A 16,624-nucleotide genomic window follows, 5' to 3' on the forward strand; every position below is an offset into this window, starting at 1 on the left:
CAACTCTCAATCCCTTCTTTGTCTGGGGGAAAATGCAGCCAACTCGAGCCACCCCGGCCATATGGTTCACTCTGTGTTTTCTTAGTTGAATCCTGAATTGTTTGTGACTTGCGAAGGGTTTTTTTGGTGGGTTGTTGTTGTTTTTTTTTTTTTTTTTAATTTGGAAGCGTGTATAAAGACATAGAAGAGGCTGCCTGTACCGGGGCGGCTTTGCAGGGTTACTACATGTTCTTCACGTGTTCGTTTCACACACCCCTTCTGCAGCCACCTCACCGCTACCGCCCTGCCCAAGAGCCACAAGATAAAGCCCCGGACACGCTTTTTACCACCACCGCAACCGATTCCGGGGTTCTTGTTATTCTTCCTTTTGGTGGATGGAAACGCCTTCTTAAAACACGATTTGTTTGTACTCATCCGCAGCCCGGTTCGAATTTGTGGCGTCTGTGGAACAGAGTTATCTGCTTACTAGCGAATCCCTTCTGGAACTGCCTCGGCTAAGAGACGCCCCGAAGTATTTTGAGTAAGGAAGAGTGGCTTTTAAGACCTGTATAAATTAGGAGCTGAATGAGTTCGGTGCGCTCGAGTTTGGATAGCCCCCCGTTTGATAGCAGCCTGCCAAATTTTCTTTCTCTCTTTTCCTTACACAAACCCCCAAAAAGGCCCTTTCACCAAATCATTAAATTCTACAGAGGTGGTCAAGCTAGTCCTGCTTTTCAGGCGTTCGAGAAAGAAAAGGGTCCTTGAAGTTTAGAAGATGCCCAAGGAAAACTCATTGAATGACATCAAAAGAATGAGTTTCCATAGCTGTTGAAGCACGAGAGCCGTGTAGCTGCACAAAGGCGGGTTGGGGCAGTGGGACTGTCCCACTGCTCTATCCCAGCACAATTGGGTCACTGAAATAGGGAATTAATTACCATTGGAGAGTGGGCAGCCCATTCACCACTGGCTGAGTTTTATTAAACGCCAATATAAATAACAAAACAACTCTTGTGGCTGCACTATTCCTACACGCCAAAGGAAGGATTATGTCGGGGATTAACATCTTAAAGTCTATGAGACTTTCTGACTCAAGGCTCGGAGCTGGTAATCGTATTTGTCTCCTGGTTCAGCGATTAGTGCTCTCCCTCGCGCACCTTCGCCTGGATGGCCAATGTCCCTTTTTGCAGGCACTGGGTTTTTCACACAATCGGCTGTTCTTTTCCCCACATCTATAGAAAAGAATAAGAAAACTGAAGCGTGTTCACGCGATCCTCAAGCTTCTTCTCTTCTTCATGGGAAAGGAAGGCACCGGCGGCCTTTTTTCACAAGGGGGGGGGGGGGGAGGCAAACCCTCTTGGGGGGGGCCCAGGCGGGGCTCGGGACGGCAAAATCGCTCCGCAGGCCTGCACCTGCCATGCAAATCTGCCGGGAACAATCGGCCCCCGGCGAGGGGCTCGTCCGCCCCGGGGGGGGACGGGACGACGGGGGACCAGGGAAGGATGCCAGGGCAGCGGTCTGAGGGGGGGACCCCTCCCCGCCTTGATCGCAAAGCGAACCCCAAACTTGCTAGTGCGGCTTGGGAGTCGGGGGGGCTGGTCCCCGTCCCATCCCTCCCTGCAGCACTTTTCGCTGCAGCGTGCACGGGGCGGGGGGGTCGGGGAGGACCCGGCGCGGGGAGGGGGGACACCGCAGCAGCCTCTGATTTCTCCCCTCCACAGAGCATCCCGGTGCCCTGCTGGGTGGGGATGTATTCTGACCCCCAGTTTAAGAGCAGAACCATCCCACTCGCGGGGTTTGTGGGTGCTGCCATAAGGCTGGGCACCCCAGGATTTGGGGTTGCAGGAGGTACCCTGGTGTCCCCCAAACCCTCAGGAGACCCACAGGGGGGGTCCTCAGGCCCGGCGGGTGTGAGGGAGGCAGAGCCGGGAGGGGTCAGGCCATCCTGTCCCTGCAGCTTTGTGTCCCCCCTCCTTTCCCCAGGGAGGGGTGGGGGGGTGGCATTGCACCCCCGTTCACCTGGGGCAGGCAAGCCATTAATGCTGGCTCACAACTTGTGAGGTCGAAGTGTGGACAGGCTGTATCCAAAGGTCTCTCAGCAACACAGACCCTAAACTTTTAGGGCTATTGGGTCGCCTCAGAGTTCAATCTTCTTACAGCAAACAAAGCCTTTCTGAAGGTCTCCCCCTCTCCCGCACACAAGCTCAGTGTCCTTTATTTCTGGGCTGTGTGATAAGCTTAAATCATTGTGCTCCCATTTCTTGATCGTCGCCTACTTCGGGCTTTTGTTCCCGTAAAGTAGGATTGAGTCTGGCAAAGGGGCTGAAGTTGAACAGTTTGACCCTTGGAGGACAGTTCAGGCGGTGGGCAGCAGCAGCAGCAGCAGCAGCAGCAGCAGCAGCGCTCCCTCGCCCCCCCTGCCACCCCCTCTCCCCGCCGCTCTCGACCCCACCGCTCTCGGCGGAGCAGCTCGGCCCTCGCTCTGCCGGGGCCGGTCGCAGACCACACAAGCGTCTCTTGGACCTGCCGCGCCGGGAGGGTTGCGAGGACTCGGTAGCCGACTCATCCTCGGTCACCTTGTGCTCAACCCTGCGGAGAAAACGGCTGCATCGGGGGGGGGGGGGGGGGGGGGATGGACGGATGCATGGACGATGGACGGACACGCTGGCGGCAGGAATCAGGCCGAACCCCGAAAAAACACCCCGATGGGTTACACGCCCCGGGTCTGGCAAAAGCTGGGCTTGCGCCCTCCTGCCACCCCCCCCCCCAGCACCGCAGCCGCCTTCCCCGCCGCTTCACCGCCCCCGCCTAACCTCTCCATCGCTTTCACATCGGCGATGGAAGGACAGAAATCTGGGTAAACGGGGTGGGGGCAGAGGGACGGGCTGGCCCAGTCACAGGTGACTCTGCTCCGCACTTCAAGGTGCCGAAAAAGAAAGAAGGTCCCTTTGCGCCGCTCTCGCGGGATGCCAAGGGGACGTAAGGATTTCCCACTTTTCAAAAGGAGGCGAGGGGAGCGTTAAAATCTCTTGGTAGAGCCACAGTCATTTTCTAATAGATCGGCTAAATCATCGTGAGCGGGGTAGTCACTGATCTTAGGGGAGCCCGTACCCAGACGCGGCCCTCGGCTGCGGAACAGCAGAGGGGAGGACGCGGAGCCGGACTGGGAAAGGCAACGCTCGAGTCCACCGAACACCGTTTGAGGCAGCCGCCCGGCCGCCATCGCTCTCACGGGGCGCGAGACGGGGGCCACGAACTCAGCGGGCAGCAAGAGCGAGGGACCGAATCGCGGGCGCGTTTGCGGTCCGCTCGGCGAGGTGCTCGCTGAGGTTTTAGCTCTTTCGTCTATTTTGGGCTTTTTCCCCCCCGTTGCAAATAAAATTCTGTTTCAAAGCCCGACTCCCCCGGGAGTGCCTCGGTGACGGGGAGGACACCGCGCTACGGTTTTCGTTTTGTACGTCCTCACCGTCATTCCTCCCCCGTGGGTCTGTCAGGCAGAGCGAGCCTGCTGACCCTGGGGGCATGTCGCCAGGCCTAGCTATTCACTGGGGCTTTCTGCCCCAGAGGGTGGTCTGGAAGAGGGGGGGGGGCGGTGATGGGGAGGCCGGGGGGGGGAGGCTTTCCCGGTGGATTGACAAGTTGTGGGGTGGGTTGTTGGGGTTTTTTTAAAGTCTTCCTGAGCCCGTGTTGTGCCCCAGAGTTGTATTCGACAGCACCGAGGGAGGACTGCGGCCCGTGCGCCGGGACTGCGGCTTTCCTGACTGCCAAACCGCAGACGTCCGAGGCGCACGGCTTCTCCCTCCTCGGGCTCGCTCCGCTCCTTGCAAAACCTGCTGAAAACGGGAGGGAAGCGGCAAGGCCAGCCCGGGCGCCGGCGGACTGGCCGCGCTTCAGCACCGGGCCTCGGGGAGCGGATGCATCCCCCGGGGCACGCTGCCTCCAGGGGAGCCCGGTATCACGGCTCGCGGCCGCCAACGGCGGCTTCTCCCCCCCCACACACACACACACACGCACCCCCCCCTCCCCGCCCCACGTCGGGTATTAATTGTGTGCCCTTACCAACGCTCCTCTCCCGTGCGCCGCTCTGCCCCCCCCCCCCCCGCCGCCCCGTCCCCCTCGGGGGTCTCCCTCCAGCACCCACCTCCGCCTTCCCCCGGGGCTGCAAACCGCGGCAAAGACGGCTTCCCGGCGGAACGCGAGCCCTCCCCGGGGACGGCACGGGGGGGGGGGGGGGACGGACACGGGGGGGACACGACAGTGTCCCCTTCTCCCCGTGAGGCGACACCCCAACCCCCCCCCCCCGCCCCCGCCTCGCAGCCGCCGCCGCCCCTTCACGAGCGGCTGAAAGGGAGCCGGCTCCGGCGCGCGTGGCGCGCGGGGCGCCCTGATTGGCCAGCTGCGCCTCGCGACCCCCCCCCCCCCCCCCGCCCAGCCTCCCCTTCATTAATAAATTAGCGGCACGCTCCAGCCGAGCGCGAGGCACCAATGGCGCGGCGGCGGCCCCGGGGGGGGGGGGAAGGGGACGGGGGGGGACGGGGGGGGGGCGGCGGCGCCCTGAAAAGAAAAGCGGGAGGGGCGGGCGGGGCGGCGGGGGCCCCGGGGGTAGGTTTGATTGTTCCCCGCGGGGTATATAAGGGGTGTTAAGGAGGGTCGTGTGCCAGACACGCAGCCGCCGGGCCCCGGGCCGCTCACGCCGCCGTCGCCGCCGCCCCGGGGCGCGTGCCAGCGCCGCGCCCCCCCTCCCCCCCTCCCCCGCCCCCCTTCGCCCCGCGCTCCCCTCCCCCTTCTCCCCCCCACCCACCCCCCGCCCTCCTCCGTCGCCGCTCGCCCCGTCGAACCGTTAAACCGCCGGCCGGCCGTCGGCCCGGCTCGGCCGTGAGGCGAGGGGAGCGCGGCCGTCCCGTCGCGTCCCCGTCCCGTCCCCGTCCCGTCGCGTCCCGCCGCCCCGCAGGATGCTGGTGAAGGCGGAGGGCCTGGCGCCGCCGGCCGAGGACGAGCTGCTGCTGCTGGGCCTGGCCTCGCCCGCCCCCTCGCCCTCGCTGCCGTCCAGCGCCGAGGAGGAGGAGGAGGAGGAAGAGGAGGAGGAGGAGGAGGAGGAGGAGCAGCGGCTGCGGGCCGCCTCGCCGGCGCGGCCCGTCGAAGCGCCGGGCGCCCGGGGGCTGCGGCGGCCGGAGGGGAAGCGGCGGCCGGGGCGGTCCCGCGGCGCCCCGCGGACGGCTCGGACGGCGGAGACGGCGCAGCGCATCAAGCGGAGCCGGCGGCTGAAGGCCAACAACCGGGAGCGCAACCGCATGCACAACCTGAACGCGGCGCTGGACGCCCTCCGCGACGTGCTGCCCACCTTCCCCGAGGACGCCAAGCTCACCAAGATCGAGACGCTCCGCTTCGCCCACAACTACATCTGGGCGCTCACCGAGACCCTGCGGCTGGCCGGGGCGGCGCGGCTGGGCCCCGAGGCGGCGGCGGCGGCGGGAGGTGGCACCGCCGAGGGCAGCCCCTCGCCCGCCTCCTCCTGGAGCGGCGGCGCCGCCAGCCCCGCGCCCTCCGCCTCCCCCTACGCCTGCACTTTATCGCCCGCCAGCCCCGCCGGCTCCGCCTCGGACGCCGAGCACTGGCCGCCCCCGCCGGGTCGCTTCGCCCCGCCGCCGCCGCCCCAGCTCCAGCCCCCGCCGCCGCCGCCGCCGCCGCCTCAGCCCCGCCGCTGCCTTTAGCCCGGCCCGGCGATCCCGGGGCTCCCCCGCCCCGGAGTGGGGTGGGGGGGCGGCATCTGCCCGCTTCCCAGGGCGGGCTGTGGGAATTGTCACCTGCCAAACCAAACTTTCTCTCTCTTTCTCTCTCCGACGTGCACTTTGTCCGGTTGCCCAGATCTATCGCCGGGGCTTTTGTGTGTGTGTGTGTGTGTGTGTGTGTGTGTGTGTGTGTGTGTCCCCGTGTGTCCCCGCAACCCGCCGCCTCCCTCCTCTTCCCCGCTCCCCCTTCTGCCATCTGTCCCTTATGATTTATTGGGGGGGGGAGGGGGGGGAGGGGAGGGGGAGGGGGGGGAGAAAGGAGAGGAAAAACAAAAAAATTAAATTGTTTTGTTAGGGGTCCAGGTTAGAAGTCATTGTATAATTTGTAGGCTTTGTGAGGGCTGAATGCAAGCGTGGAAATTTAGGCTGAACTCTCTATCAAAAGAAAAAAAAAAAACCGTAGAGGAAAGGGGAGGGGGGGGGGAAATGGGGAGGGAGGACCTCCTCATGCATTATTTATTTCGACCTTTAGGGGACGAGGAACTCCCCCCTTCTTTCAGGAGATTAAAAATAAATCAACAGACTGAAAACCTAAACAGACACGGAACATTACAGCGATCAGCCACACACGTGTTCACATTTATTTATTATAAAGAAAGATTTCATGGAAGATATGTATTTTTTTGTATAATTTACAGAGTCTATTCTAGTATGTATTTACAGCTGAAGAGCAAAGGGATGGTTCTTGTGATAAAATATAAATAAAAATCTCTAATTTTCGTAACTTCTTCTGCTTTACGTGCCATCTGCCGGGAATTACGGGACTGGGGGGCCAGCGCCTGTCCTCGCCTCCGGCGAAACCGGGGTCCGGCGGGAGCTGCCTGCGCTCGGGGGGCCTTAGGGTGACGAACGCCGCTTACGCCGGCTGGGCGGGCAACGAGCTGCTTCTCGGGGCAGAACCGCAGCGGAGCGCGGGTGGGACGGGTGTGCCTGCGGCGTTCCCGGACGCCGGAGCTGCTGTAGCCTCCGGCAGGCCGACGGGCGTTTTCATTCCGAAAATTTCCTTCCGCTTCTTAAAAGAAACCACCCCCCCCCCCCCTTTTTTTTCTGCGGAATGAGAACAAGACTAAACTCTTGGGGATGTCAGCTTAGCCCCGGGGTGAGGCCGGGGGGGGGCCGCCACTCTTTGGGTGAAAAGCTGCCCGGGGAGAAGTGGATCCAGAACAAGAAAAACCTCGTATTTTTCCAGCCGAGTAAAGCCCCAGGCCGGTTCCAGAGGGGACAGGCCCCCTCAGAAACACGCGCACGACTCGGCCTCCGCCTCTTCACGGCGTTTCGTTTCTGTTCTTGGGTTCCTCGTGCAGCTGATGACGCTGCGAAGGAAAACCGCATTAAGCACAGTGTGTGTGTGTGTGTGTACACATATATATATATAAAAGCTCGGTGGAAGTATACCGATCATTTACATTTGCCTCTCGGTACAGAAGATGCCGCCCAGCAAACGCGTGATGGATGGATAAACCGCTTATCGCGCTTCTTCAGGCTGACGGCTCCTGGATTTCGCAGAGGAGGCCGTAGGAAATAAACGTTAGTGAGAAAAAAAGCGACGCGGGGGTTTAAAGATGAAGAATTTCCCTTCTCTGTCTCTCTGAGGGACGGATGAAACCCAAGTCACAGGCAAGTCCGGGGGGGGGGGTTCGGGTCAATGGCTCAGAGCACCCCTCGGCCCTCCCAGGGGACCGTGGACGGCGCGGGTACCAACAGCACGCGGCCGGGGATGTCACCGCGGAGGGGGGATGCTGGAGGCCGCCGAGGCCCTTCAATCATCGCCCCCGTGCGCCCGGGAGCACTTTGTGACTTCTGGGTACAAACACCTGGAAATCATTAAAAACCAGCGGAGGCGCCTGAATACAGTCATTTAATTAAATAAAATGCGCGGCACATGAATCCCGCCCGGTGCCCCCCGGATCCTGGGAGCGTGAAACCCGGCCCTCGGTGCGACGTCCCCGAAAGGGGAGAGGGGGGGGAAGAGGGGAGAAAAAAAAACCAACCCCAAACGTGTGAAAAGAGAATTAGTGAAATTAGGTTAGGCCAATAAAACGTGCGGGGGTTCGCTCCCCCCCCCCCCCCCCCCTCAGCCCCGCAGCCTCGGGCGAGCAGCGCTATCTAGCCTGATCTATTGTTTCCCCCCCTGGCAGGGGGGTTATTGTGTGATAAATAATTCCTTAAAAAAAAAGTGGGCGCATTTGCATAATCACTGCTTTGATGTGGCCAGCAAGATGAAGCTGTGTCCCCCCAAATCTGCCATGGGCCAGAAGGAACAAAACAAGAGGGAGCCTTTCAATCCGCTGGCAGTGTGTGGGGCAGCCCGTCGGGAGCGGGGTTTTTTTTTTCACTCTCGCTCTCTTTTAACGACCCCTTTTAATGATTAAACTCCAGGAATGCCGAAAAGAAGGCTAGCGCCTCGCTCGCCCTCTCCATCTTTTCTGGTCGGGTCTCATTGTCCTTCCCGGTTTCTCTCCCGCTTTTAAGAGGCGCTGGAGTAGGTGCCTTGGGCTCTTCAAAAGGCCGGGATGGATGGGATGCGCTCCTGCTCTCTCGAGGGCGAGCCACGCAGGAGCGAGAGGGATGTCTCTGGTGGCTCAGCAGCGGGATGCTCCCTCCCAACAGTCCTCGGGGAGGGATGCTGCTTCTTGCCAGGTTCGTCATCCTGGAGGTATTTCCTTCCGCCCCAGGTACCGACCCTGTTAGCGGGAGCATCCCCCGTCCCGCTGGGGCTACGGCAACGGGAACCACCGTGGGAAAAAGCACAGGCAGCGCCGGAGGGTGGCAGGGGCGGGGTGGGAGAGGGTTTTTCTGCGGGGTTCGGGGTGGGAGCCACGCAAGCCAAAGCTTCCCTGGTCCCCGGGGAAGGGCTGCCGGCACGGCTGGGCTGGGCTGGTGATGCCCTCGAAGGAGACGGGCCCGAGCGGGGGAAGGCAGGGAGGGGGAGGCGGGAGAGCGCTGGCAAAGGATGAGCCGGAGAGGCTGGATTTGTTACCTAACCCACCCACCCGCATCCCGATTTTTCTTCTGAACGCGGCCGAAAGAGTTAATTTCCCTCCTTCATCCCTCTAAACTTCAGTTTCTTTCCCTCTTTCCTTTTTTTTTTCTTTTATTTCCCTCTTTTCTCTCAGAAGACTGATTTTTGGAGGTGATGGGAGGTCCCAGCCCCGACCGGAGCTGCGACTCCCCAGAGCATCGGGAAATCAGCCCGCGGTTCCAGAAACAATTACAGCGAGCCTGGAAGTGGACGAGGGGACGCAGGGTGGGAAAACACCTCTTCGGACGAAGTGGAAAACCTGGGGGTGGTTTCCACGGCGGCACCTTGCCATAATAACGTGTGTTTATGATCCTTCCGCGTATTGTATTTTGGCATAAAGGCTTCTCCGCGCCGTCAGAGCTGGAGGGGCAGCTCTATGGCCCCCGAGGGGGTTTACAGCCCTCCTTGGCATAAGAATGGCGCCAAGAAGCCAAACTAGTGCCGGCGTGACAGCAGCCGCACCCCAAGGGCTTGCGCTTGCTTGCTTTCATGTCAGACATAAATCTCTCAACCTATCGCCGCAATTAAAAAGAGCGTTCCCGACACAGCCCTCGTCTGGCTGGCGGATTTGCAGCGCGGCTTTTCGCCCTCCCTCCCAGGCAAACACCTACGAGCCAAGGCAGAGAGCTGGCCTTTCGGGCTCGGGCACCCGGGTGCTGAGCCCCTGGGTGCTCACCGAGATTCAAAAGGAAAGCGGAAGACCTGGGAGGACTGTAAAGTCAACTTGGGCGGCTTTCCGGGCGAATCTGAAGTCCTTTAGGATTCAGCATGAAGGGTCTGGCTAAAAAAACGAATTTCTTAAAGCCTTGTTTGGGTGCCTCAGGTTGGGGTTCAGGGTCCACCGCTCCCCGGGTTTTATTGAGTAAATGATTTTATTGTCACAGTGATACTTGCGTTTCGTGACGGTGAAAAAGTAATGCCATCACGCTGGGAAACAGCTCGGTGAGGGTTCACCTGCTACGGGGCATCCCGTGGGGCACTCTAACGGCTTCGTTATTGAAATGTATGTGACAGTATGTAACTAAGCACACACGGGCTGGTTTTTTAACACTGGATACGTTAGTTATTGCATAATGTTTCCATTGAAAGGACCGATCATCTGGGATATTAAACAGATTTTCTTATTTTCTTATTTCCGTAAGAAAATAGGTCTGCAACGTAAAGAAATGTAATGAGAGCCCACCCCAAAATATTCGTAAAACCGATTTTTGTACACGAAAGGGCCTATGTTTCTCTGCAGATGAAGGGCAAGATCCCACGCGATCTTTGTGTTGCTACCTCCTCTCTTGGGACAGGCGTTCCGCTGGCGGTCTCCAGCCTGGCAGTGCTCTGTCCCCTCTCTGCCCTTCAACTCCCTCCCCAAACCTCCCGTTTCCATTGCCGAAAAGGCAAGTTTTGCCTTTCACCATTTCGGGCCGGAGACGGTCGGCGGGGCACGCTTTCCCACAGCCTCGCCTCAGGCCCTGGCTTTCCCCACGGGCTGGGTTGGCGGGGGTTTTTTTTTTGCTTTTCACTACTTTCTCCTCGGGGACTCGGCCTTTCGCTGGTTTGCTTTGCTGGCTTTTTACGTAGCGGGGCTGGTCCTCAAATTTCGGGCTCATACTCCTCAGATTGGAATTTCATAGTCTCTTCTCCCTGAATTGATTTGATGCCGTTAAATACACCGAGAGCTTTTGAGCTGATCGCTCCAAAAAAAAAAAAAAAAAAAAAAAATCACCTTTTCGTTTTTATGATGTTTAAGAAGTATTTGAGAGCAGCTGCTGGGGGAAAGTCCGTCACCCACCAGCTCAGTTCCCATCGCCCCCGAGCTCCTCCAGCCTCCGAGGGTCCCCTTGCCCACGCTTGCCCCCTCCGGTTTGGTCTTTATCATCTGCAGGTCCCATGTCCGCAGCCACCTCGCAGAGCCCCGACCCACACGGGGGGGGGAACAAGAAGGAGGGGAGGGGGGTTTTCCACACCCGCGAGAGGGGGTTTTGGTACCTGGGGGGGCTTGGGGAGCTGGCAGCGGGGCTACACATCGGGGAGGGGGACCTGCACCCCGGGGGCACGAGCCACGAGCGTGCAGCTGCTGCTCCCGCCGTGGGGCGAGGGGAGGTCCCGGGGGGGGCCAGGAGCCCCCCAGGGAGGGGGATGCCGGCCGTCCTGCCCGGGGGGGCTGCAGGTGGCCGGGGGACGTCTGGTTTTGTGCCCGGCTTACTCTGCCTGCAATGCTCTCACGGGACAAGGCACGGCGCGTGTCTTCCAGGCACCGGAGGACATGGGTGGCAGGAGAAGCGATGCGAGTTAGGGGGTGGCGGAGAGGGGCACGGCCTTGGTGGGTGTATGGGGGGGGGTGGTGGTGGTGCCGGGAAGGGCCCGGGGGGTGGGAGTGAGCCTGGCCTTGCCGAAAGGGCCGCGCATCGGCAGGGGGATGCCGGTGCTCCCGGCATTGCCGGCAGGAGCACATCCGAATCTCACACAGTCACAACCTCAGCCCTGAGGGGCTCGGCGGCCGTGGGAGCCTGGCAAAGCGCTCTTCCCAGTTTGATTTAGGGAAAGGACCAGAACCAGATCCCAGGTCCCAGCCCTCGTAGGCAATGAGAGCTCTTGGACCCCCCAGCTTTGCAGCCAGGTCCCTGGACCCCCCCAGCTTTGCAGTAGAAATCGGGGTGTTGCTTTGCCTGGCAGCAGTAAAGCCCTTGCGATTTGCTGGGCCCCCCCCGCCGCAGGCTTGTCCCGCAAGCTGCTCTCTGCCCTGGGGGGGACACACATCTTGAGCATTCACTGGGGATGTCAACAGGCCGTCTGTTTCCCTCGGCCGAAGTAATCAGATAAACTCAGCGTGAAGGAATAAAAGTGAGCCAGGAGCAAGGCTAACGGTGACACGAAGCTAAGCCGGTGTTTTTCAAGGCAGGCTAGAAAGCTTAGTGGGAGAGCCCGCCTCGGCAGCAAGCAGCTCGGGCAGCTGCGCCCCACATCCAGGCTGGTCGGTGGTGGAAAGGGGCTGCTTCGCCTCAGCCTCTCGCATCGGCAGGGAAACCAAGGAGCACGAGCTGCCCGAGCGGTAGCACGGGGAGCTGTGAGCACGGGGTTTGCTCTTGCAGGCCCGTGTTTGGGATAAGGCACGCGTCCCGGCGAGTATAAAATGGTAATTCGTGATCTTGGGAATCTCCAGGTTGCACGGAGGGTTAAGAGCCACCAGAGACCTTGCGGGGCTCTGCAGAGGCGTCGGGATGGGGGGGCGGTGTGTGGCAATTTATCCCTTGGAGGGGGGCGAATCGTACACACCAAGTCCTGTGAGGGCTTGGACTTCACAACATTTCGCCTTTGTTATGTGTGGATTTGGCCCGTGCAGCCCCGACTCCCATACCGTACGGGCAAAAAAAAGTCTCAAGCACCCATCTTTTATATGGTAATCGTAACGCTGCAGCCCACTTGCACGAACAGAAATCCTGGTGGGATTTTTTTTTTTTAACCTGGTGTAGGCTGTTGTCTTGCTACGGGGCCAAATCTTGCATCTTAAAGTCTAAGACAGACTCTTTTGCTCCGACAAGCTAACCGATACCTTCAGCTTAAGGATATATCCTGCCTTCAGCCTAAGATGCCACAACGTTTGTGCAGGTCCAGCAAACTTGCGGCAACCTTCTCATCCCCGCGACTTCTTGTACCAAATTCAGATTTCTGACTCAACGGAGGCAGCGATCTCAACGGAGGCAGCGATCTTGCAATGCTAAGATTTCAAACAGAGCCTTTAAAAATTGATTGGAGAAAAACAATTTCTTCGGACCGCTGAATGAGGGAACGTGCCTGTGACGGAGGGCTGCTCGGCGTTTCGCAGCGGCCGGCAGCGTGCAGGGAGGGAATACGGACGGTGCTGGGACACACCGCCGTCCCCTTTCCCTCGCCTCCCCTCCCCCTCCTTTTATTAAAAAGAAGAGAGACCGGACCAAAGCTGATGGCATATTTACCTTCATGAGTTTTAAAAAAAGTTAATTACTGCTTGGAGCAAGTTGGTATGGCTGTCCTGAGCTGTCTTTTATTAGTAGTCGCCTTCATTAATTTCCCTCGCTGGATTTGCTGCTAATAGCTGCTCGGTCCTGGGCAGCACAAAGCAGCATCTGTGCCATTGAGCAGAAAAGCGGGAGTCAGGCAAAGGGGGGCATTGGGGGGGGGGGGGGGGGGGGGGAGGCGACGCCGTTTGCAAATCAACCTCTATTAACGTGATGGCCTGCTCGGAGGGGACGGCAACCCCGGTAGCCGGCACGGCAGTTTGGGCTTCGCTCGGCTGTTACCGAGGGAGGAAAGGCACCCGCTGCCAGCCGGGGTTACCCTGCCCTTCGTCGGCCAGGCTGCCCGGGCACCCCTGGGTGCTGGCTACGCTGCCCTTCCACCCCCTTGATGGGGAGGGGAAGCGGGACGCTGGCCCTGCCTCTACGGGACCCGTGCCCCGTCCTGCCTTGGTGCTGCGGGTGCTGCGGCACAGGCTGCTTCGAGCGGAGGCGTTAAGCAGTACCTAGCAACAACCGAATTATTAACAACTTGGCATCTTTTGATGAAAGATACACTCCCGTTTTAAAAACAGCTTGGCAGAGATGTTTTCTGATTAAAGAACGGGATTAAGTTCTGTTTGGAGGGTCGCCGTGGGCAGGCTGGGGGGGTGCTGGAGGAGCGCGAGCCGGGGCAGTGGGCGGCTGCGGAGGCCGACAGCCCCATCTGCTCCCGCTCTGCAGAGGGACACGGGAGACGATTTCATCCAAGTGGAAAAAAGGAGGGTGGCGTGTGCCGTTCCCGGGAGAGGGGCGAGAGCAGCACGCTGCCGCCGCAGGGCCGTCCCCAGGCTGCTGGCTTCCCTGCAGGGCTGGGGAAGGCAAAGCCGGCTGCCGGTGCAGGGACTTCCCTCCAAGGCAGCAGGTGACAGTGGCAGTTACCAGTCGATATTTCGCCGCGAATATCCCCGTTCCGGTTATTTCAAGGGAGCAGCGGTTACAACAGTACGTCACACCACCTGTAAATAGCGTGCTTTTCCCAACACGCGTGCAACGCCTAGAGATGCAGCTGCGTGTGCTTGGTTTCCCTTCCCCCGGGGGCTCCCCCAGCATCGGCGGGGTCCCCCCCATGGCTCTGCCGGCCCGAGGGCAGGATGGGCTGGGAAAACTCCCGTGCCGGGTGCCAGTCCCACGCCTGGAAGAGCAATCCCACCCCTGCTACCAAGCCATACAGTGGGAAGGAGATCGCCGAGGAGGCTGGTGCTGCTGTGTTCAGCACTAGCGCGGAATTCTGCCAAGCAGAAGAGATTTGGCAGCGCAGGCTGCCTTTCTGAGCTTGCTCACGTGAAGCTTTCCCCTCAGTACCCATGAATAGCTCTTTCTGGTAAAGGACCGATGCCTAAATCCAGCAGCTGGGCTCTCGGGGCAGCTGATGCCGGGTTTATGGCAGCGGGGACGTGCTGCCTCACGTGCAGGGGCTGCCTCACAGCTGGAGGGGTCACCCCGCGCCCGCTCTCCGCTGGCCTTAATGGCCCAGGATGCTGCCGACCCGGAGGGAGAGGGACGGAGGCAAGCCTGGCTCAGCCTCGTATTGTCGGAACAACCGGGGGTCTCCCTTTGACACTGCATCTTTTGTAAGAGAAGTTCCCCAAAGCGCTGCGTTACTGATGTCAGGTATGGGCAAAAGAGTGAGAAAATCATTCTGCCTGTGGTTAATAGGCTTTGGTTGCATCAACTTGTTCCCTCTCGGTATCAAATTTACTAACTTTTATGCACGAGTACATGACACACAGCAAACGAGACCTCTGCCTTTCACCCGGATACCTGCAGAAAGGTAAGTGGGAAAAACCTCTTTAACCAAACACCTTCCCTGAAGGACAGGAAAGTGTGTCCTCACCTTGTCAAGAGCGGGACGTTTTTGTGCCTGACTTACTGCAGCGCTTCCGCTGGGGGTAAACTCCAAGTCCTCGAGCTGGCTGCTTTAGCCGAGAGGAGGAAATGTTCCTTCAGGCTTTATGTCCCTACGGTTAATGAGAATATTTCACTGTATCAGCACAGCAGAGTTTCGCTCATTTTGTAGAGACCATTAAGACTGGCTCTTAATGCTCATACCGAGCTCTTACGTTGGACTTTGGAGTGTGTTATCACTGATCAAGCCCAAAAAGCACCCTTGGTAGCAAGTTACTTAATATAAACCGCTGAATTTCTAAAAAAAAAAAAAAAAAAAAAAAAAAGAAAAAAGTATTCCCAAAGTCTCAGTTCGTTCAAATGACTTTCTTCTGAAAGCAGAGGAAATAGCAGAACGGCAGGTTTTTTGGTCAGCAGCTCCAAGATGAAACTTCCAGCCAAAATAGTAAATGCTCCATCATCAGCCTGAGTCAACTGTTTATTTCCCCCAATAATCACTTATTTGTACCACAAATATGAACCAATAATTTAAGCTCTGTGCGTTTCGGGCCATGTACGTGTCTAAGTTCTTCAGGCGATGAGGTTATAGAGCACGTTAATCCAGGATTTCCAGTATCCAAGCCCTGGATGAAGACAGAGTGCCTGCATTTGTGAAGGACCGATACCTCCGAATTTGTGCCCAAGCCTGTAAAGAGTAAGACCAGTAGAAGCTACGCAGTTAAATACGATGATGACTGTTTTAACAGGGAACTGGACAAGCCGATACTTGATACTAACTTTTAACTGTGAGCAGCCATAACTTTGGCCGAGATGGTAAAACGTATCCTACAAAGCAACAGAAGAAATCAGCTGCTAAATGCAAATATTAGGAAGAAATCAAAATACTACAATTTCCCACAGATCGATTTGCTCAGGAGCATACCTAAATAGGTATTTTTTTTCTTTCTTTGAACCAGAGGCATAAGCTGGAAAAGGCATTACTTTTCAGGGGTCTCAAAACTGCATGTGCCGTTACAGCAGACGTTGCAGGGCCGGCTGTTGGCGGCGTATTAGGACACTTTGTTCCGCAGAGATTGTCCGCGAGGTTTTGTTTTGCCTTTAATTGTCTCTATAGAGAAGGGAAAGCCTCTGCAGAGAGGCTTTAACACAGCATCTCTGCTGCCTATTAATTCCCGAGATCTTGCTAACTAGCTTTGTTTCCTCTTCAGAGCTCGGCGCTCTCCTTTGCCGGAGCACGAAGCTATGTATGCACAGCGTTTGTCACTTGGTTAAAGCCAGCGTTTCCCTACTGCTGCGGACAAGGCTGTCCTTTATTGGCTGCAGAACAAGATAACGGACTTAATCTTCCCAGTAACACGTGAGTTTTCATGTATCACTTTAATCTGCGAAACACTGGGGCCGAGTGTACCGTCACATGCCGATTTTACTTTTCTATGAGCGAGTGACTCCCCGGCTCAATGATGGATTGTTTGCTCGCTTTTAACAACAGTCAAGATGGTGAATGCCCCGGGGTGATAGACAGTGTGCAATGGGAACGGCAGCAAATCTGATGGCCCAGTTCAAGTTCACCTGACAAAGCTGAAGCAGTCTGCAAGCAGCATTCGAGAAAGGATTATTCACACTAGCATTATATTTTTGAATGCATTTTTCTTCCTGCGCAGCTGCCCAGCTCCCCAACACTGAAGGTTTATGCACCATAATAAAGAGATTTAATTTTTTTTTTCTTCTCTGGCTTCTCCCTCTTTACACCTAGTTCTAATCGGTCAGCGCATCTTTCCAAACAACTCGGCACAAACATCACCTAGAAAACAATAGCATTGCTAAAAAACGGGAACAAAAGCCTAAAAATCTCTGCTGGCTGCAGAAACAAAAGCGGATGGTTTTGTTAAAGCTAACTCTCCGTTGGGGACCCATCTTTTTGTGGAAGTTTGATGCTGTGTTCCCTTTCTCATCAGGAAAATCTC

At 58.0% G+C, this 16,624-nt stretch overlaps 1 protein-coding gene across 1 annotated transcript; it reads left to right on the plus strand.

Annotated features, from left to right (window-relative positions):
• The first annotated feature begins 4,928 nt into the window (after positions 1-4,928).
• Positions 4,929-5,687, plus strand: NEUROG2 (neurogenin 2). The gene has a single exon (XM_076337697.1). It carries the CDS (start codon positions 4,929-4,931, stop codon positions 5,685-5,687), a length of 759 nt encoding a protein of 252 aa, XP_076193812.1.
• The last annotated feature ends 10,937 nt before the right edge of the window (positions 5,688-16,624 follow it).

Source organism: Aptenodytes patagonicus, chromosome 4, assembly GCF_965638725.1.
Source record: "Aptenodytes patagonicus chromosome 4, bAptPat1.pri.cur, whole genome shotgun sequence".
Taxonomy (NCBI): domain Eukaryota; kingdom Metazoa; phylum Chordata; class Aves; order Sphenisciformes; family Spheniscidae; genus Aptenodytes; species Aptenodytes patagonicus.